The sequence below is a fragment of the Nicotiana tabacum genome, chromosome 22 (assembly GCF_000715075.1).
Source record: "Nicotiana tabacum cultivar K326 chromosome 22, ASM71507v2, whole genome shotgun sequence".
In the NCBI taxonomy this organism is placed as follows: domain Eukaryota; kingdom Viridiplantae; phylum Streptophyta; class Magnoliopsida; order Solanales; family Solanaceae; genus Nicotiana; species Nicotiana tabacum.
The window spans coordinates 172209491-172231194 of NC_134101.1; the positions used below are offsets into that span (position 1 = coordinate 172209491).

At 36.5% G+C, this 21704-nt stretch overlaps 1 protein-coding gene across 4 annotated transcripts; it reads right to left on the bottom strand.

Annotated features, from left to right (window-relative positions):
• Positions 1–3361: 3361 nt before the first annotated feature.
• On the bottom strand, positions 3362–18050 carry LOC107816983 (tyrosine decarboxylase 2). 4 transcript variants are annotated; one of them, XM_016642741.2, is made up of 13 exons: positions 17797–18050; positions 17563–17683; positions 17246–17318; positions 16897–17127; positions 16376–16539; positions 16012–16152; positions 15127–15186; positions 13774–13938; positions 13413–13469; positions 12695–12759; positions 11640–11763; positions 3873–4010; positions 3362–3751 (listed from the first exon to the last, which is right to left on the bottom strand). In XM_016642741.2, coding segments are annotated over exons 1-13 (1464 nt in total). In that variant the 5' UTR covers positions 17799–18050; the 3' UTR covers positions 3362–3628. The 4 variants fall into 4 exon arrangements, with proteins under 4 accessions (XP_016498227.1, XP_016498230.1, XP_016498226.1 ...); XM_016642744.2 differs by having other exon boundaries at positions 16897–17161; positions 17797–17965; XM_016642740.2 differs by having other exon boundaries at positions 16897–17169; positions 17797–17965.
• Between the last annotated feature and the right edge of the window lie 3654 nt (positions 18051–21704).

Genomic DNA, 21704 nt, shown 5'->3' on the forward strand with positions numbered 1-21704 from the left:
GGATGAAATCAGGAAAAACTCGAACACTCATTATGATTATTTCATTCATTTTTCATTTATATGACATTCTTTTTCATTCTATAGTGTATATAATTTCTAACATCACTTTACAAATAAGATTATTTTATATGAGTAAAACTTTTACAAGTTTCACATCTTTTAATTAAACTCAGCTCATTGATATATTTACCTTAAACTTTGATGTGATTCTATTCAATAAAAAAAATTATGACGTAACTAGGGAAGACTCCATTCGAAAGCCACTAAATGAGTTCGTCGCAGAGCAGATTCATAAATTTAATACTTAATTTTCTCCCATTATTATAGGTCAAACAAGTTAAAAATCATTATATAAACTAAACGGAGGAGAATTGTACGTTACATGATTTAGGTGAATGGAGAATGTTTCTAAACTCTCAACACTGCAAATACTGGTCAATATCTTATCACTAGAATAATGTGGCACATCATTTTATTCCTACGAATTCCAAGGACCCTGACCAGTTGAGCTGCATGACGCAAATCACACATGATAGTTATCTAACTTTGGATCTTAACTCGTAATATTATAATTCGAATTTGAATATCTATGTTGAAATCAAGTTCTACTACTCTTTAATTTCAATAAATCAAGTCTTACTATTCTTTAATTTCAATCGTTCTAATTTCAAATAGTTCATATAACAAATTGTAAAGTTTTATGTTCCACAGCAATCAACTTGAGTTGAGGTTCCACATGCATACGAAGATAATTAGCAATGTTCGTTCTCTATCCAATTCAGTTGTCTCACATTAAATGCTTTTATTAACTTTGCCAAAAATACAGTAAATTCGGAGGTTGAATATAGGAACCGTTAAACACATTGTTCAACAAGATGAGTCATCATTGTTTCAAATAGGACCCACAGGCTTTTTATAATAAACGAAGAACGCTGTATATAAATGATAAAAATTTAACCATCCAATATTTATACCAAAGTATATTAATTTATTATAATTAAGTGATAAAGTCAATGTAAAATACATATTAATTAATTATAATTTAATAATGATTATATGCGTGAAATATATATCATGTATTTATTAAATTGATATAAATACCTAATGCGCGTGAGCATTTACCGTCCATATGACGCCCAACTTTGTTTGGCAATTCCGACCAAATGGCTGCATTCTCAGACACAGAACGGAAAATTGGGCCATTGTCGGCCATAACCTATATATTATATAAAATCTCACCTGAGGAGCAAGTGCACAGATAACCATATTCAGGAATGTTATTTTGAAATTAGTCAGTACTTATTTTATCCTGAAATTCTAAATTAAAAATCTTAATTTCTAGACAATTTAGAATATTTTTATCCCGAAAAATTAAACTGGAAAACTAAAATTTAGGACGCAATGGCTAATTCTTAAATAGCACCCGTTAGAGTAGCTACCTGAATATGTTTACTTCAAAATAGAAGGCAACAATTTCTTTTGTGCCTTTTATGCAAGAACTGCTCAGGACTAACCATAATCATATTCAACAGACCAAGGACTATGCTATTGAATTAAATGAAATTGGTATTGATAGAAAGCATTGCAATCTATCAATAAATTCTAGGTTCATAAATTAATGATCATACTCCCTTCATTCCAAGTTATTTACACACCCGTCCTTTTGGGACATCTTAACATGCCTGGTATACTTCAATGAGAGCACAAAAACTCAAAAATTCTAAATTCTATTCATAAAAGTCGCAACTTTAGATTAACCCTTTGCACAAAATGACTTAATATTCAAACTACGAAGTTATCTGGCTCGAATATTAGTCGTTCATTTATTCACCTAAGAAAAATTAAAGGCAGAGGTTGTGCAGTGGCTTGTTTCTCAATTTGATTGGTGAGAAGTAAAAGACCACGACATAACAGAGATTTAAGTTTTATACTTGAAAATATAAGAAGGAAGTCCGGCTAGGACCTATACTTTCAGTTTCACACAAAAGAGCAAACTCAGAACACAAAGCAAATATCTTAATCATGTTGAATTAAATGAAGCAGAGAGCCATTACCGGTGATATTTGTAACTTAACTGCATTTGCCACTCTTGTTACGGACCACAAATACAAGCAAATGAAACTTCAAAGTACAATTGATAAAAATTTAAGTACAAGATTAGCACTTCTCACCTTGAACTTCAGTGGATACAACCAATTTTGAGTGGAAGTGCATGGAAATTCAGCTGAGATCCATTAAAAAACTAGATGGGAGATTTGCCACAAACTGCATTTTGTTCACTACGCATTTAACTTGCAGATTCTAACAGAATACCTTTTTCCATCTCCTCCGGTATTGCAGCTATCAATGTAAAGGTTGGTTCTTCGTTCTAGAGAATGAAAGCTAACTGGAATGAACCAGATGCAAGGTTCTACTAGATCAGTTTGTTACTTATGATGAGGCTGAAAAGAGAAATATTTTATACAGGGATAGAGTGACAACTTGGGGCAAGTTCTATGCTGCTAACACAAGTGTTGGTGGGCGGTAGAGGGCCTTTGACACAGACAGATTTCCCCATGGATGAGTGAAGCATAGTGGAACACAAGGATGTGATCGGCCTCGGAGGTATTAGCCCCTTGTGTCAGTGTGATGGTCTAATCTCTCTTTATGGGAAAATACATATCATCAGAAAGCCAATTGGAGACTGCATGACTACTCCCTTTCTTTTACTGCATATCATGAATATAATAAATAATATAATACTTATTTCACTCATCTCAATAGCAACACAGCTCTTTCCCGTGCTGTTACTAAAAGATTATCATTAACTAGTGATCCCCACATAAACCTCAGCTACCAATTCACACTTTAGAAGACATATAGATCCTCTCATTGATTATCGTGCCGCAGCAACTCAGGAAATTGAATTTAGGACTAACTAGTTTAAATTTTGGCTGTTCACTGATGTAAGCACCAAAAATTACAACAGAAAGGAAATCAAATAGAACTTTAGATAAAGCCTAAGAGTGCTAGTTGTGCCGCATGCGGAGTTAGATTTATTGTCAGATGTCTACACTTTTACATTGCAATACAGTGTGCACCTTATCTCTTCTCAATGTGCCTTGATTTTCTGCTCTTCATGATGATCCCAATCTCATACAGTTCGTAACTGAAATCTTCTTGCATCCTCAAGTCTTTGCAGTATTATTCTGTCCAATTTAATAGACGAGGTATACCTCCCCTTTCTTACCATGCATATAATCATTTCATTAGCCCTAAGAAGTCAATTAAGATTCGGGATAAGAATTCAATAACGTAAGTGGTTATTTTGGCTATTCGAAAAGTATCATATCAGTTACATAACAAATATGACTCTAACTTATATAAATGGGTCACTAATATATTATTGAAAGCAAAAATGATTCTTTCAGCCAACCATCAGAACTAAAGATCTTCTGAGTTCGAGTGGCATCGCGTGATCAAAGATAACAAGAAAAATCCTAGCAGTATTCTAAGCTTAGTTAAAAGTGGAACAGAAAAGTCATTCAAGTAAAATACTGTAATAGAAGTGTCAACGAGAACAAGACAAAAGAAGTTACATTTCAATATTGTGATCAATTAATAATGACGTGAAATAATTGGCTTAGTATTAACATTTGCTTAACAATGTAGCAGCCTCATCTTGAAAAACTTTCCAAGCTGCAAGAATGTGCCTCTCTTCTGTCAGTGGGGCCCCTACTGCAAGGCGTAGTATGTATCTATTTGAAAGAACCTGCACAATTTTTTGACATTAAGTAAGATATATATTATTAAATTACTGAAGATCTATTTAATCTCCAATTCTGAATCGAAAACAAGGTTATCAGGAAATAGTTGGCAAAATTCAAACATACCGTGTGAGAAATAAACAATTTCCCAGTTGAGTTAACAGCATCTAGCAGGTCATGGTTCAGTTTATTGGCATAATCTTCATTACTCTGAGGTGGTCGTAAGCGAAAGCAAACCAAAGAGAACTTCCGAGGGGTGACAATCTGCAGCCAATGAATTTCTCAGGGGACAGATTTCTTATATAGAAAGAGATATTAGGACTCTTTTGATACAAACAATAATAAGTGTCTATCATCTCCCAAAAAAGAAAATGCTATCAAAAATGAATCAACAAATGGGTATAATGCTGTACAACAATACATGGTTTAGTCAAAAAAACAAGTCTCCATTGCACAATCATGTTTTCATTTAGTTAAAACCAGAAGTTCTCATTCTAATGATCATCGTTACAATTCAAGGATCACCATGTTGGAAGTAGGGAAAAAACAGCTTTCTTAAAGTTGGTAAATGGTAAATACTACAGGTAAGACCAACCAACGTTTCTGTCATCCAACATTCTGCATATACGGGATAAATTGATAGGATGGCAGCCCCATAACTTATCCCGGACCCCAAGATTTTAGGGAAGGGATTCAAAGCTAACGAGGCTTGAACATGAGATCTTATACAAAGTTTGAAACCCCGTAACTGTTATTGTTGTTAGAATATGTATATATGTAATTAGTCCTAATCCCATATGTAGGAGTAGATGTATTATATATAGGGCTCATTGTATCATTGCTAATATATCAATAATATTTTTTCCGTGTATTATTTCTTACATGGTAACGGAAAGGCAATGAGAAAACACCCGGGAAAGAAAACCCAGCCAAAACAGTCGTCGTGCTTCAATTCCGACGACCTTTATAGGGCGCGTCCCACCTTTTTCCTTGGTGTAGTGCAAAATCCAACACCACCATAAGGTTCCCAAGAAAGAGGCGACCATACCCCAGAAAGATTCTCCGGCAAAGACCTCTCGACGTGCCCCCACGCGCCTGTCGGAGATCTGTTTCCAACAGCACGTCTGCCTCACGCGCCTGAGCGCGAGGCTAGTTCCGGCCAGATTTTGAAAACATTTCTTTTGGACAGTTTGATCGCCTAGTAATTCCGAGCCTACCCATAATATTCTCTTTTTATTCCGATCAAAGTTTGAAACCTCGTAACTATTATTGTTGTTAGAATATGTATATATGTAATTAGCCAAAGTCCCATATATAATAGGAATAGATGTATTATATATAGGGCTCATTGTATCATTGTTTATATGTCAATAATATTTTTTCCGTGTATTATTTCTTACATAGTAACAGAGCAGCAGTGAGAAAACACCCAGGAAAGAAAACCCAGCCAAAACAACCGTCGTGCTTCAATTCCGACGATCTTTTTAGGGCGCGTTCCCACCTTTTTCCTTGGTGTTGTGCAAAATCCAACACCACCACTAGGTTCCCAAGACAAAGGCGACCATACCCCAGAAAGATTCTCTGACAAAGACCTCTCAACGCGCCCCCGCGTGCCTGTCGGAGATCTGTTTCCAACGGTGCGTCTGCCTCACTCGCCGGAGCGTGAGGCCTATTCCGGCCAGATTTTGAAAATATTTCATTTGGACAGTTTGATTGCCTAGTAATTCCGAGCCTACCCATAATATTCTCTTTTTATTCCGATCACTTTTAATTTTTTGCGGCACCCGGCAGACACAGTGTTTCCCCTGTTTCAGCGAGATACAATTGATTATTTTTGTAATTTGTTTCTAGACCTCTCCAATCCAACGATGTCTTTGGGATTTAATATATTTGGTTCCAAAAAACACGAGTTCCGGAAATTCATGATTACTTAAGAGCTCTTAATGGGAAGTTCAAACTAATTAGCTTGGGCTTCCTATGTTGAATCGCGGTGCAAGGGTCAAGGTGTTCAAGATCACTTAACCAAAAAGGCTAGTGAGGGAGATGAAAAGGCCAAAGCACTTAAGGAAAAGATTGATGCTCAATTATGTAGTATTTTGTGGCAATCTAATGATCCCTAACTGATGCCCTTGTTTCGTCCATTCCAAACATGTTACTCTCTCTGTTCCAGTTTATGTGAACCTATTTCCTTTTTGGTCCGCTCCAAAAAGAATGACCTCTTTCTAAATTTGGTAGCAATTTCGCTTAAACTTATAATTCTACCCTTAATAAGAAGCTTTTATAACCACACAAATACTCTGGGTCCTTTTTTGACTTGTTTAGGACCATAAATTCCAAAAGTCTTTATTCTTTCTTAAACTTTGTGCCCAGTCAAACAAGTTCACATAAATTGGAACGGAGGGAGTATTTAGTTTGAGAAAAAGCTCGCAATACATACACTAATGACTATCTTGTTTCTATGATGTGATATCGTGAATGACAAGCTTGAAGAAATAGGAATTGGATATGTCTACTTATTTGGGATAAGTACATGGAAGAATTTGAGAAGTTGATGTCAAGCATTGAAAAGCAACAAGAGCAACGACAGAAGATGTTTCTTGATGGCCTTGATTCAATACGTGACCAGATTTTGGCTAGTCCAACTGTCCCTACAGTTGATGAATTATTCTCTCAATTACTTTGCCTTGCTGCAGCACCAAGTCACCTAATCACAGACACTTGCTCCTTTGTTCTTGCATCACAGATACCGGTGTTCATTATTCGGTTTGGATCGGTTTCCCTAAAAAGAAACTAAACCAAGTCGATTCTTCAAATATTGGAACCAAACCAAACCAATTAAGACGTTTTTTATCGATTCGGTGTATGTCGGTTTTTCTCGATTTTTTGATTTTTTCGATTATTTATCAATTTTTTCTTAAATATGAGATATAACTACCAAACACATATTCCGATGACTACATTTTCAACATAACACTGTCAAACCAATTGCTCTTTGAGAAATCTATCATTTACCAAGATATGTTGATGATAATTGAACTAAATAGTGATGAATAATTTTAAAACTCAACTAAAATAAATTATTTTTAACATGATATAAATTCTTGTACTTAGCAAAAGAAAACTACTAATCAAACTAGAATGTAAAGGCAAAGAATTAGATTAAAAGTGCAAATTATTAAAATGTAACATAAAATTTTAGAAACTTTGTACACACACACACACATATATATATATATAACTACTTCTATATTCGGTTTGGTTCGGTTTTTCGGTTATTTTTTTATTAAAACCAAAACCAAACCACATTTGGTCGGTTTTTAAAATTCAAAACCAAAACCAAACCAAAACGAAAAGGTATCGGTTTTTTTAGTCGGTTTGGTTCTGTTTTTCAGGTTTTTATGAACACCCCTAATCCCAGACTGTGGAAAATTGGGCATTTCAAACTATGGAGAATAGACGAGGAGGAGGTCGTTTTGGAAGATCTCGACCCAAGCGTTCTCATTGTAATAAACTTGGACACACTCGTGAAGTGTGTTATTCTTTACATGGTCGATCACCCAAAAATGCTTATATTGCTCAGATCGAGACTACAGGTAACCATGGATTTTCTTTATCTGAAGGGGAATATAATGAGTTTGTTCTGTATCGAGCCAGTAAGCAGACATCTCCACAAGTAGCCTCGGTTACTCAGACTGATACTTCTGTTGCAGGTAATTCTTTTGCTTGTGTTTCTCAGTTTAGTACTCTTGGACCGTGGGTCATGGACTCAGACGCTTTTGATCATATCTCTAGTAATAAATCACTTTTGTCGAATATTGTGTATTCACAGTCTCTTCCTACTGTTACTTTAGCCAATGTGTTCTAAACTAAAGCAATAGGAGTTGGACAAGATAACCCCATATCTTCTATCACTCTAGATTTTGTTCTTTATGTCCCTGGTTGTCCTTTTAATTGGGCATCTGTTAGTCATTTGACTCGTGCCCCCATTATGGTATATAATTTATTGATGATTCTTTTTTTTTTTGATGAAATAAATTGTTGTATTAAAAGGCATCAAGAAGATGCAAGAGTACAAGAAGCTACTTACAAGAAGTAGATATACAAAAAAACAAAAGTGAGTTGCTAGCCCCTATACAATGTCTCAATCTAGGACAAGAGAGCTAATAAACTCCAAAAAGTGTTCAGTACTAACTATTGGGGACAACTTTGTCCAGCAAAAAAGATTGGTTAAACATTTGGCTTTAATAGAGTGGTTTGGAGTTGAGATGCCATCAAAACATCTTTTGTTTCTCTCATTCCATAGACACCAAAAAATAACTGCAGGTATCATAATCCAGATCTTTTTGATGGACTTATCAACTGGCCAAAGACTCCAACTCAAGTACGACGTCTCTCAGATTCTGTGACATGACCCATCTTATCCCAAAAATACAATAGAACATGTTCCATATATCAATGGGTACTGGACAGTGCAGGAAGAGGTGACTGATAGATTTCTGGTTCCTCCTGCATAGATAACATCTATTAACCAATTGAAACCCTCTTCTGTTGAGATTATCTTGAGATTATTGATGATTCTTTTATTATGCAAGACCGAGTACGGGACAGACAATTGGCACAGGACGTGAATCACAAGGCCTTTACTACCTTAACTCACTCAATCCTTCCACAGCATGTCCAGTAACAAATCCTCCAGACCTAATTCACACACATTTAGGACATCCGAGTTTATCCAAGCTTCAGAAGATGGTGCATTTTTTGTCTAGTTTGTCTACTTTAGATTATGAGTCATGCCAGCTTGGGAAACATACCCAAGCCACCTTTCATGTAGTGTTGAGAGTCATGCAAAGTCTATTTTCTCTTTAGTTCACTATGATACATGGGGTCCTAGTAGAGTCAGTTCAACTTGGCTTGGATTTTCGTTATTTTGTTAGTTTCATTAATGATTATTCAAGATGTACTTGGCTTTCTTAATTAAATATCGTTCTGAGTTGTTTCCTATATTCCAGAGTTTTTGTGCTGAAATCAACAATCAATTTGGTGTTTCTATTTGCACTTTTCGCAGTGATAATGCCTTAGAATATTTATCCTCTCAATTTTAGCAGTTTGACTTCTCAAGGATTATTCATCAGACATCTTGCCCTTATACCCCTCAGCAGAATATGTTGCAGAAAGAAAGAATAGGCATCTCATTGAGACTTCTCGCACGCTTCTCATTAAGTCTCATGTTCCATTGCATTTTTGGGGCGATGCAATTCTCGCAGCTTGTTATTTGATTAATCAGATGCCTTCATTTCCCATCCAGAATCAGATTCCGCATTGAGTATTATGTCCCTGATCACCCTTATACTCTCTTCTCCTCGTATTTTTGGGAGTATATGTTATGTTCATAGGTTAGCCCTTGGGAAAGATAAGTTAGCTCATCGTGCTCTCAAGTGTGTCTTCCTTTTATTTTTTTTTGATTTGCACCGGGTGTCCGAGTCTCTAAGAACCCCGACTAATCCCGGGGGTCCACAGGCCCTCGGCAAGGAGCTTCCCGCAAGTGTGTCTTCCTTGGTTATTCTCGTGTTTGGATATTGTTGTTACTCATATGATTTTCGTAGGTACCTTATATCAGTTGATGTCATATTTTTGAGTCTAGACTTTTACCTCTTTTGACCACCTTAATATATCTAAGGTCTTGCCTATACCAATCTTTGAGGAGTTTACTATAGCTCTCCCTACACCCTCAGGCACAGAAATTTTACCCATACCAACCATTGAGGAGTCTAGTATTGCTCCTCCTAGATTACCAGCTACAGAAATACCACTCTTGACTTATTGTGGGCGGCGGCACCCAGCATCTGATTCACGTCTTGCACCTAACCTTGCTCCTACTATGAACTGGTCTCCTCCTAGTCCACCGATCGCACTTCGGAAAGGTATACAAATCACACTAAATCCTAATCCCCATTGTGTCGGTTTAAGTTATCACCACCTGTCATCACCCCATTATGCTTTTGTATTTTTTTTGTCCTCTATTTTCATCCTTAAGTCTACAAGTAAAGCATTGTCGCCATCTTGGTCTCATCCAAGATGGCGACAGGCTATGATTGACGAGATGTCTGCTTTACATATTAGTGGTACTTGGGAGCTTGTTCATCTTCCTTCAGGTAAATCTATTGTTGGTTGTCGCTGGGTTTATGCAATCAAAGCTGGTCCGAATGGCCAAGTTGATCGACTTAAGGTCTGTCTTATTGCCAAAGATATACTCAGACATTTCGCCTCGATTACAGGGATACTTTCTCTCCCGTGGCTAAAATAGCGTCAGTCCACCTTTTTCTATCCATGGTTGTTCGCCATTGGCCTCTCTATCAATTAGACATTAAGAATGTTTTTCTTCACGGTGATCCTAAGAATGAAATTTATATGGAGCAACCACTTAGTTTTGTTGCTCATGGAGAGTCTAGTGACCATGTGTGTCGCTTGCGCCGGTCACTTTATAGTCTAAGCCTGGTTTTGTAAGTTCAGCATAGTTACCCAGGAGTTTGGCATGACTCGTAGTGAAGCTGATCTCTCTGTGTTTTATCGGCATTCTGCTTCAAATCTATGTATTTATTTGGTGGTTTATATTGACTATATTGTTATTACCAGCAATGATCAAGATGGTATTACTAAGTTGAAGCAACATCTCTTTCAACACTTTTAGACTAAGGATCTCAGCAGATTAAAGTCGCTTAGTCTAGCTCTGGTATTGAGGTCGCTTAGTCTAGCTCAGATATTGTAATCTCACAACGGAAGAGACATTCTTGAGGAGACATGAATGATAGGTTGTAGACCCATTTGACACTTGGACGGATCCAAATTATAAACTTTTGCCAGGTCAGGGGGAGCCGCTTAGCAATCCTGCAAGATATAGGTGGCTGGTTGGTAAATTAAATTACCTTACAATGACTAGACCTGACATTTCTTCTCCTTTAAGTGTTGTAAGTCGGTTTATAGATTCTCCCCGTGATAATCATTTTGATGTAATTGTTTGCATTCTTATGCAAAGTTAGCTTCAGGCAAGGGTTATTATTTGAGGATCGAGGCCATGAGCAGATTGTTAGATACTCAGATGTTGATTGGGCAGGATCACCTAATGATAGATGTTCTACGTCTAGATATTGTGTTTTAGAAGGAAGGTAATTTGGTGTCTTGGAAGAGCAAGAAACAGAATGGTTGCTCGGTCTAGTGTAGAAGTAGAATATCGAGCAATGGCTATGGCAACATGTGAGCTAGTTTGGACAGTTGCTCAAGGAGTTGAAATTTGGTGAAATGAGCCAGATGGAACTTGTGTATGATAATCAAGTTGCCCTTCATATTGCACCAAATCCGGTGTTTCATGAGAGAACTAAACACATTGAGATTGATTGTCACTTCGTCAGATAAAGGATACTCTCAGGAGATATTGCTACAAAATTTGTGAAGTCGAATAATCAACTTGCAGATACTTTTACCAAGTCCCTATTAGTTACATATGTAACAAGTTCGGTACATAGGATTTGTATGCACCGACTTGAGGGGGAGTGTTAGAATATGTATACGTGTAATTAGTTCTAGTCCTATATATAGTAGGAGTAGATGTATTATATATAGGGCTCACTATATCATTGTTGATACATCAATAATATTTTTTCCTATGTATTATTTCTCACAATTGTAAAGATATTTCTTGTAGCAACAGCGTTCAATAGCATAAATACATACATATTTTTTATTTTTCAACATGTAATTAACATGTATAAACAGTGAAGTTTACCAATCAAAGGGAATTCCCTTTCTGAAAGGTAGATATGTCTGTGCCTGTAAATCTCCTACTTCAGTTAGTCAGCATTCCTTATTGGTTACTTTGCATTGATATGAAAATTTTACCTCAAACCTCTGGTCTTGAGCAATGTGTTCCTCAAAACGCCTTGCTAGTTCTATATGATTTCTTACGTAAGCTTGAAGCTTTTCCAGCCCATAGAGTCTCAATACCATCCACAGCTTCAATGATCTGGTTAATAAACCAATATAGATATTAGAATTAAGAATATATTAGAATTAAGAAAGAAACAAGGCTTGCTTTGAAGGACATAGAAATAACATTATTAGAATTAAGAATATATGTCTTCATAATCTGTATTTTTGCTGTAGATGTAGCCAGTTAGGAAATTTGAATCAATTTATGGACTTTCTAGAGGTGTTGGGAGGGGGAGAATAGTTTGCTGATGTTGTAATTTGGGATGTTTTTCTGTAACTTTAATGTACCATCTTGGTACCTTATTAATAAAAGTTTTACCTTATCAAAAAAAAAAAAAAACAATATAGATATGAGATAATTGAAGCCTAATGCTGCAATAAGTTCATATGAACTTCCTAAAAAAATGTTCTTTGAGTATCCTACCAAAGCAAATTGAAATGATGTTGAATTACAGAAAAATTGTAAGAATTCAAGCACTTCATCTTATGAACCATTAAGCTGGTATCACTTTATTTTTTAAAGTCCAAGGTACTACAAAAACCCTCTATGTCAGGCTAACTTTCAAGAGCCATCATAGTATCTGCATAAACAGGTTGTACATGTAATTCTTTCACCCCCTGGAGCAGTAACGCTTATCAGCTCGCAAAATCAGAGATGATGTTACTTTTTCAGTGTCCAGTGTTTCATAGTATTTGTCATTTAGGTTTAAGACATGCTTTCACTGTGTTTCACATTATTTCTTGTTTTGCTTTTAAGGCATGTTTCCACTTGTAACAGCTGTGTGGACTTCGTTGCAGAGCTAACATAAATAAATAATGTGTCTCCTCTCTAACAACTTAAAATTTTAGACGGAGTGGCATACAATTCAACACGCACCAACACGGCACATGCCATAGTGCGATAACCTCGGCAACTAGCAAAATCATTATTTGCTAGCAAACTTTATACAACGTTGATGGCATACCTGAACCTGCGCCCAAGAGGAATTTGCCAGTCTTTGTAATCCACAACCAAGTTTCCTTGAGAAGCCTGGATTATCAAGTTTATCACTATAGGTGAGGCAAAATTTTCACAAGAAAACTGGTTATCATGCATGATTAAACTATTTGACAATGTTGTACCAAAAAGAAAATTCAACCTGTTGAAAAGTAACATTTACTTTCGAAATAACTTCAAAGGAAAAAAGTTACATATTGAACTCCAAAAACAGTTTGTTTCATGCAATAAAAAGCATTTTAATCAGCAGTTTGGCTATCAGATCCGAAGAACTGATAGAGCTGATGCCTCAAAAGCACAAGATAACAAGTTTACAAAACAAATTTAAGTTACAGATCTGCAGAGAAATCCATTCAGTCAAAGACAATGATATGCGTAGCAAAGAACAATTCATAAAAAAGGAGATAAAAGTTTGAAGCCGTCTTCACAAGGGTGAAAGGGAGCTGTCACCAAACTCCTATCAAGCAACACAAGCACTGATCGTTATTGGTTGGGGAAGTAAAAATAACCTGATGCGTGATTACATTTCACAAATTCAATTTCCATGTTCATACTTTGATAAACAAGAAATAAGCCTTATTTTATCTGTGTCAGAAGGTGGAATTATATTATTGTTCCTGATATTATAGTTATTTATTCTACTGACAAAAACTGAAAATATGAGTATTGAACCTAAGGATACTTACTTTGTTTTTGAGAAATTCAGGATTTGTTGACAGTGACTGGATAAGTGCACTCCGGTCCTGTTCAGATGCAAATACCATTAAGCCCAGTTTCCCAAACTATACAAAGTCATGTTATCTCCAGTGTCCAGAAAAGTATGTGTCCAGTAATTGAACTATTAAAAAGATGAATTACCAAAGCAGCAACTCAAACAAAATCTGGCCAACTATAAAGCTGTTTCCAGTATCGGTTAAGATGACATGCATTGCTATTCAGTCAGGAGTATTTGGAGATGTCCTAAGGTCACCGACGTACTCCCGTAATAGTAGAATTGCATACACTTCTATTTAGTTTATGGAATAACACCAGAAGATAGCACTGTACCTTGACCCAGAGAGCTGAACAGTCAAAGTTTGTCAGGAACCACTTATGTGCATTCATGTTGAAAGAATCAGCTTCTTCTACACCATCAATATAGTGCCGGAATTCTGGACAGATACATGCACTTCCAGCGTAGGCAGCATCCACATGAAACCACATGCTATTACTCTGTCAAATAGGCATGTGACTTAGCCTTGTTCCCTATGGACTAGACACTGACTGTATGGACTCACTAGCAATGATGCAAAACAACATGGTTTCAGTACACTGCTGATAATTACAAGACATCTGATACAAAATCATTAATACTTAAGAAACTGAGTTCAAGAATCAAAAGGTTCATTAAATGGCTTACAGGAGCGGACACAGAGAAGTATGAGATGCTTCCATTATCTACTCCACAACATATACAAGATATGTGTTTATGTAGCTTTGGGCATAACGTATATGGTTTGTGCTTGACAACAGTGAGGCTAAACCCTATCTGTTTATGTGTTATGGTTTTAATTTAGTGTGGCATCTTGAAGTGAAGTTCTGAATACTTGAGCTAGTACAACAACCACCCAGTGGAATCCCACAAGTGGGGTCTGGAATACTTGAGCTAGTAGTGAGCAACAAATATAGTGTTGCAAGTAGAGAAATTATCATATCTGTTTCTGTTTGGATTAATGTAAAGAAGTCTATCAATCACAATACAGGGAAAGTTTAGTGATATCTAAATTTGTTGGACACTTAACATTGTTGTTTCATGGTTACAATTCAAAAGCAGCATTTTAGCTTCACTCTAGAGCATCCAAGTACCTTTGGACCTTTAAAATTAGAGAAGTTAATATCTGAGCTAGTGGTGAGTTATATGCAACCCGAAAAAAACGACCGGCCTGAAAAGTTCGTTTTCTGATTCGACCCAAAGCAGAGAACTAAAGTTATGACAAACAGAATTAAAAATATACACTTGAAGTATGTAAATTCAAATTTATACATGAAATATGATGAATGCCGCAATTAATGACTAAATGTAGATAATAAGGGATATCTTAGAGATTATATATCGATTCTGTTGGTCCACAAGGTATAATGAGGAAGCAGCAGAGAAAACACTTAAAGCCAAAGTGAAAATCCCAAGTCCCAACACTGAAAAACCCAACAGTCAAAACGATCCAAATGAAAAAGATTGAACTTCTTGGTTTGCCCATCTAAAAACTGAGAACGAATAAAACAAAGCAGACTGAAATAACCAATGGCCAGCCCTAATTTGAGAAATGGCCATACTTCCTTTCTTCGCCTATAAGCTAAATAAATTATCCCCCCTAACAGATTCTCCCCTCATGATGTCAAACCCCTTTTACCAGGCTTTACCTTGGTAATCTTTCCCAGGGCAGGCAAAGGATCCACAGCAGTGGAAGATGTTGTACCAATCTGTGAATGAATAGCAAAAGACTGCTTTAGCATTTTAGAAATTAGAATCCACAGCAAGGAAATTACATGTCAAAAACAAGCAAAAGAGATGTTAGAAAATTTCAAAATGTGGCATCCTTCAATTTTTACTACACAATAACTTTATGTACTAAATTTACTGTTTTATGCTTTTCACACATCTGAATAAATTCCTAAAGACTGATTACCAACAATTTGCATCCAACACTATAACCAAGCTCACACTCGTGATGTCTCACATTTTAAGCATCTCAAAGTGCTTATATCTCAACCAACTTACTGTCACATAAACAAAAGTAAAAGAACACTTGTGCATGGAAAATCACCGAGATAAGTTTTACTTTTTGTAAATGAGAGAAAGGGTCCTTATTGATGTTATCAATACAGAAATCACTATATGCTAACTAGACAAGCCAATATAAATAGCTTCGTAATTCACTGAAAGGAATGAATACAGAAAATGCAATTTTTTTAAAATGTAAAGGAATATGTATACTAAAAGGTTAGGACAACCTTAAAAAGTCTCAAACTCGAAGTTAAGTTCAAGATACCTATATCCTAACAATGTAAAGTGATCACTATTTGACGTCATCAAAGTTCTGAGGTGGATTTAATGCTTTACTTTCTCTTTTCGAGAACAGGATTCTGCAGTCTTATCTTGTCAGTGAGACCTAAGGGATATGCAGCATCTTACACGAAATGAAAGAGACCCAAGAGTAAACCGAAGAAAAAAGTTCTTTTCCTAATACGTTGAAAGACATGGTTTGGAAGATATACATGGTATCTTCTTTTTTCTATTTTCCTTACAGTAGCACAAAAGAAGAAGGGTATTAAACCAGTGGCCAGGTCATGTGATACAGCTTCTGAAAGTGCGTCAGGAGAAAGAGCATAATCCCTGCATGAGACTGCTTTCAGCATCCGAAAATTCTCAGGATGAATTCCTCCTATCTGCCACAATAAAGAAACGAAAAGTAACTAATCTCAAAGACGAAGCCAATGGGTTAGAGGAAAAAAAAATTATTTGCAGAAAAACATTCTTTTTCGCATGTTTGATGCAGATAAAAATTGGTGAACCGAACATGAATTCCTGTCATCCTCAACCTTTCCTTGTTACTTCTTTTGTCAATTAAATTAGCAATCATGCACAACGTCAAACAATTTTGACATATACCTGGCAAGCTTTCTGTAAAGCAGAATGAGTTTGATCAGAACAATAGACCACCAGTTTTCCAATTGCATCTTTTCCGACCCTTCTCAGAACCTTGTCCCGGGCAGCTAAAAGCACAACTAGAACAGCTTCACTTGCTGTGCCCTGTATGACTCCACCTCCTTGACCTGAAAGTCAATTTCAACAAAAGGAAACCATTTTGTATGGCCAATCAACTCCCCTGGTTGACCATAGCAAAGATGTCTTTTGGAAATGGTGGACATATTTAAGTTGATCATCCATCTTCCAACCAGTTTATAAAAGTAAGGTTCTATTCCCTCCGAACTTTTCGCCTATCTCAATTTTCTAGTACACAACTTTTAACCAAAACTCAAGATAAAGTGTGCTCAAAGAGAAGTTGCCTGTAATATCAAATTTTCATCTTGTTCCAATAAGTGCCAAACAAACGATTCATATTTACAAATGTTTTGCACACATATCTGCGATTTGACTTTTTCGAGTGAGTGGAAGACAAGGGTCATTACCTGTTGAAAGGAATTCATCGGGCAACTTAAGTGCTTTAGCAAGCCAATCCAAAACGATCATTTCGAGCTCGGTTGCTGCTGGGGAAGTTATCCAACTAAAACCAACCATGTTAATCCCGGCACTGAGCATCTCCCCCAAAAATCCAGCTACACTACTATTAGAAGGAAAATATGCAAAGTAATCTGGGCTCTGCCAATGAGTCACCCCCGGTAATATTTTTGTCTGAATATCTGGATCAAATGGCACGAGATCCAAATTACACGCCTGCCATCCTTTCTTTTTAAGACGACACAAGATGTCAAATGATTCAATAATTTCAATTATACACAAAATTATTAGATATTTCACCTTCAAGAACGTCTTGCAATGTCTCAGAATGAGCAGGTGCGGTTTCAGGAAGTAGCTTACGTAGATAACCGGGCTGTGAAGAGACAAGGCGTGGAAACAATCAATAACTGATTATTAACAACTAAACAGAACTCTTAGGATGAACGATGATTTCTCATATGTTGACCAACTAGGATAGTAAGACATGTATGCATTCTAAAAGGAGTGAGCTTTACTAATATCATTCAAAATAGGTTTGTTAATTTCTAGTAAATTCACCACAATGTATTTAAAAGGATTGTGCATGGGAAATAAACTGAAGGTTGTTATAGAAAAACCTGAACTTGACTGAGAACAGGAAAGTTCTCGATATTCTTGTAATAATCAGCAATGAAATCCACCATTTTGTGACCATATTCTCTCAGTTGCTCTGCATCCATGGGCTTCAATTCACCCTCCCTAACCATAACAAACAAAGAAAAACCCCTAACTTATACACAAAATCACATTCATCAAAACATAGCAAACATAACTCTAAAGTCAGAATTTTATTTTTGCAGATTGGCACTTACATTTTCGTTCTCAGTTAATGTATGAACTCAGCGAAAAAATGAGAGTGAAAAGACTAGTGGTGTGGACTGGAGGGAGGATGAAATCGCAAATGATGCAGCAAGGGACAACTGGAAGACGTCAATCTCCCACGTTACATTTACCAACTCCTCTTCTTTCAGAGGAAGATGGGTTTTGAGTGCATCTTCTTATCTAAAATTTTGATTTTATTTTATTCTATAATTGAAGTTAGTACTATTTATTTAATTAAACGTGTATATATTTTATATTTTAACACTTACTTATATAAATTTAGATTGAAGTTCTATTTTATGTTAGAACATTTTTGTGACGGTCTTATGATTTAAGTGGTCTTATTTTTTGATTTGCAAATAGGAAATATTACTATGCTTCTAACTAAAATTAAAAAATACGGCCAAATTAATTAAGTAGTAGTAATAGATATGTGGTCCTTTCTTATTATTCTTTTGCATCTCCTCATTATTTTTACACAATTGGCTCCTTTTAGTAAAATCTCACTTTGTGAATAACCAATTTGTGCGCATTGCCATTATTTGGTATAGCAACACATATTTGTATGTGTTTCCTTTTCTTTTCTTTTTTTGATTCTTTCTTTCTTCTTCTTTTTTATCTAAGATTCCAAAGTAATTAATTAAAGTGAGTGCGATAAATATATGTTTTTAAAAGAAAAATAGTTCATTTTCTTAGGCCAAAAGAAAATAATTCATTATCATTATTAGAAATAGTTTCAGGAAACTAATCGCATCGTTTTCGAAAAGGGATGCATACACAGATACACTAGCGGACAAAAACATGATCCATGTGAACTTTTATATATAAAATAGAGAAAATACATAAATTGCCCATCAAATTTGTTCGAAAAAATTATTTACACACCTTAACTTTACAGGCGACCTATGTCCCCCTATTTTTGTTTGGGGTGAATTTAATACCCCATTGATAACACTTAGTCACTCTTGTGGTGGGATGACACTACACGCGTTCCACGTGTCAAAAGCTATTTTATTTTTATTTTTCACTTATTTAATTACTTTTTTATTTAACTCTTTTTTTCCATGTCATCTTCATCACCACCTACACCACCATGGAACCAGCTCTAAACCACCTTAAAAAGCTGCAAAAATAGAAAGAAAACCCCAAAGCAGTAGCCATGTCTTTATAACGACCCGACGTGTCATTTTGAGCTCTAGCGCGTCGTTCAGCAGTTTGGGGCCATGAGCAGCTTCACTTCAGGTATTATGACTTGTACGCATGGTCGGAATTGAATCCTGGGGAATTCGGAGTTGATTTGGAAAGGGAATTCTTATTTTGAAAGATTTAAGTTGAAAGAATTGACTAAGATTGGATTTCAAAGTAATCGACCTCGGAATCGGGATCTGAAGGTTCCAGTAGGTTCGTATGATGATTTCGGACTTGGGCGTATGCCCGGATCGGGTTTTGGATGACCCGGGGGCATTTTGGCGCCTATTGTGGAAGTTAGCATTTTGGAAGAAATTTCATAAGTTTGGGTTGAAGTGCATTTCAGTGTTATCGATGTCCGTTTGGGATTCCGAGTCTGGGAGTAGCTCCGTATGGTGATTCTGGAGTTGGGAGCGCGATCGAAAGTGAATTCGGAGGTCCGTAGGTCATTTTAAAGTCATTTGGCTAAAGATAGAAATTTGAAGGTTTTTGAGAAGTTTGACTGAGAGTTTGACTTTTTGATATCGGGGTCGGATTCCAATTCCAAAAGTTGGAGCAGGTCCGTAATGTCGCTTTTGTGCAAAATTTGAGATCAATCGGACGTGATTTGACGGGTTTCGGCATCGAATGTAGAAGTTTGAAATTTTAAAGTTCATAAAGTTTAGATTGGAGTATGATTCATGATTTCGACGTTGTTTGATGTGATTTGAGGCCTCAAGCGAGTTCGTATCATGTTTTGGACATGTTGGTATAATTGGTTAAGTTCCCAGGGGCCTCGGATGGATTTCGAAAGGTTAACGGAATGAATTTCGGACCAAAGAGTTGCTGAAATTTTCTGCAGAAAGTTGTTTTGACAGCAACTAGTGCAATCGCGGAGCTGGATTTGGAAGCTTATATCTTGAAATTTATAAGGAATCTGAAAATTTGCAAAACATAAAAGTTTTTTTCCTTGCATTCTAGTTTTCAGAAAGATAAATCATTTACGATTTGGACATTTTATCAGAAAGTTATGATCGATTGAAGATGGCTGATGGAGCAGTTTCGACAGAATTTTCTGATACATGAAGCCAATTTTAGAAGCTCATATCTCGGAATATATAAAGAGTTTATGGTATGCAACCTATCAAATGAAAGATCTTAGAGTCTAGTTTCTAAATCTTCAAATCGTTTATCATTTGGATATTTCCACAAGGAGTTATGGGCGTTTTAACAGAAGGTGTACAGCAGGGAAAATTGTAATAGGATGTACAACATGCACTGTGCAAGGTACAACTCGATGAAGCCTAGGCAGATTGTTTTAAACACGAGTTTTGGCCCATTTCTTTCATTTCTTTCATTTGGCTTGGGCCATTTTGGAGCTTTTTGAGAGGATTTGAAGAGGGATTCAAGAGATAACACCTCGAGGTAAGATTTTTGAACTCAATACTCGATTCTTATGTAAATTCTACCTAATTAATCATGGAAATTAAGCCTAAAATTGAGGAATTACGGCTTTGAATTTGGAGAGTATAAATTGGGGATTTGAAGGGACAATTGAGGTCCGATTTTGAGGTTCTTGGTATGTATAGACTCGTGAGAGGATAAGGAACCTATTGATGTAAAATTTATCGGAATCTGAGACGTGGGCTCGGGGGCGGGTTTGAGCAATTTCGAGATTTTTGTTGTAAATTGGATATTTTCGAGTGGGCTTTATTCCCTTAGCATATTTTAATGGTTATGTACTGATTATGGCTAGATTTGGAGCATCCGGAGGTCGATTCGTGAGGGCAAAGGCATCGCGGGCTAGAGTTTGGACCGGATCGAGGTAAGTAATGATTGTAAATACTGTCCTGAGGGTTTGAAACCCTGGATTTCACCTCGTTGTGCTATTTTGAGGTGACACACATGCTAGATGACGAGCGTGGAGTCATGCACCGTTGGAGATTGTGACTTGGTCCGTCCCGTACGATTGTCAAGTCACGTATTTGATTTGAAATCTTATGATATTTCATATTTTAGAGATTGATATTATATTTTGGGTTGTATGCCATGTTTGGAGCCTTGTGCTGACCTATTAAGACCCTTAGGGGCATTTTCACTACTTTTTCTCACTCTATTTGTTTTGAAAGAATATCCTCAGTCATGTTTTACCTGTTATCGTTTAAATCTAGTTTTGTCACTTTACTTCTTAAAATGTGAAAACTGTTTGGACTGAGTTCCCTAATTTACTAATGGCACGAGTGATTGTGAGGTTGATGACTGAGATAGACCGAGGGTCTGATTGTGAGGTTGATGACTGAGATAGACCGAGAGTCTGATTATGAGGTTAATGACTAAGAGAGGCCGAGGGCCTAGTTGTGAGGATTATATAGTTATGGATAGGATATATATATATATATATATATATATATATATATATATATATATATATATATGTGTGTGTGTGTGTGTGTGTGTGTGTGTGTGTGTGTGTGTGTGTGTGTGTGTGTGTGTGTGTGTGTGTGTGTGACCTCGATTTGATGCCACGAGATGGCTTGATATTGCGCTTGGGCCGTAAGAGGCCCCTCCTGGAGTCTGCACACCCCCAGTGAGCGCCGTCGACGAGATATATAGATCGGGCTGCACGCCGCAGCAATATATGGATCGGGCTACGGACCACAACGGTTACTATATGGTACCTATTGAGTGTGAATGCTGAGTGTGAGCGCTGACCAGTAAGAGTGAGTCATGA

What these genes read in the sequence shown, in the direction of transcription:
- LOC107816983 (XM_016642740.2), bottom strand. An exon ending in CGATGAATTCCTTTCAACAG is followed by an intron (nt 16,540 to 16,896) that starts GTAATGACCCTT and finishes ATTGACTTTCAG; the next exon opens with GTCAAGGAGGTGGAGTCATA. An exon ending in CCTCTTGGGCGCAGGTTCAG is followed by an intron (nt 11,764 to 12,694) that starts GTATGCCATCAA and finishes TTTATTAACCAG; the next exon opens with ATCATTGAAGCTGTGGATGG.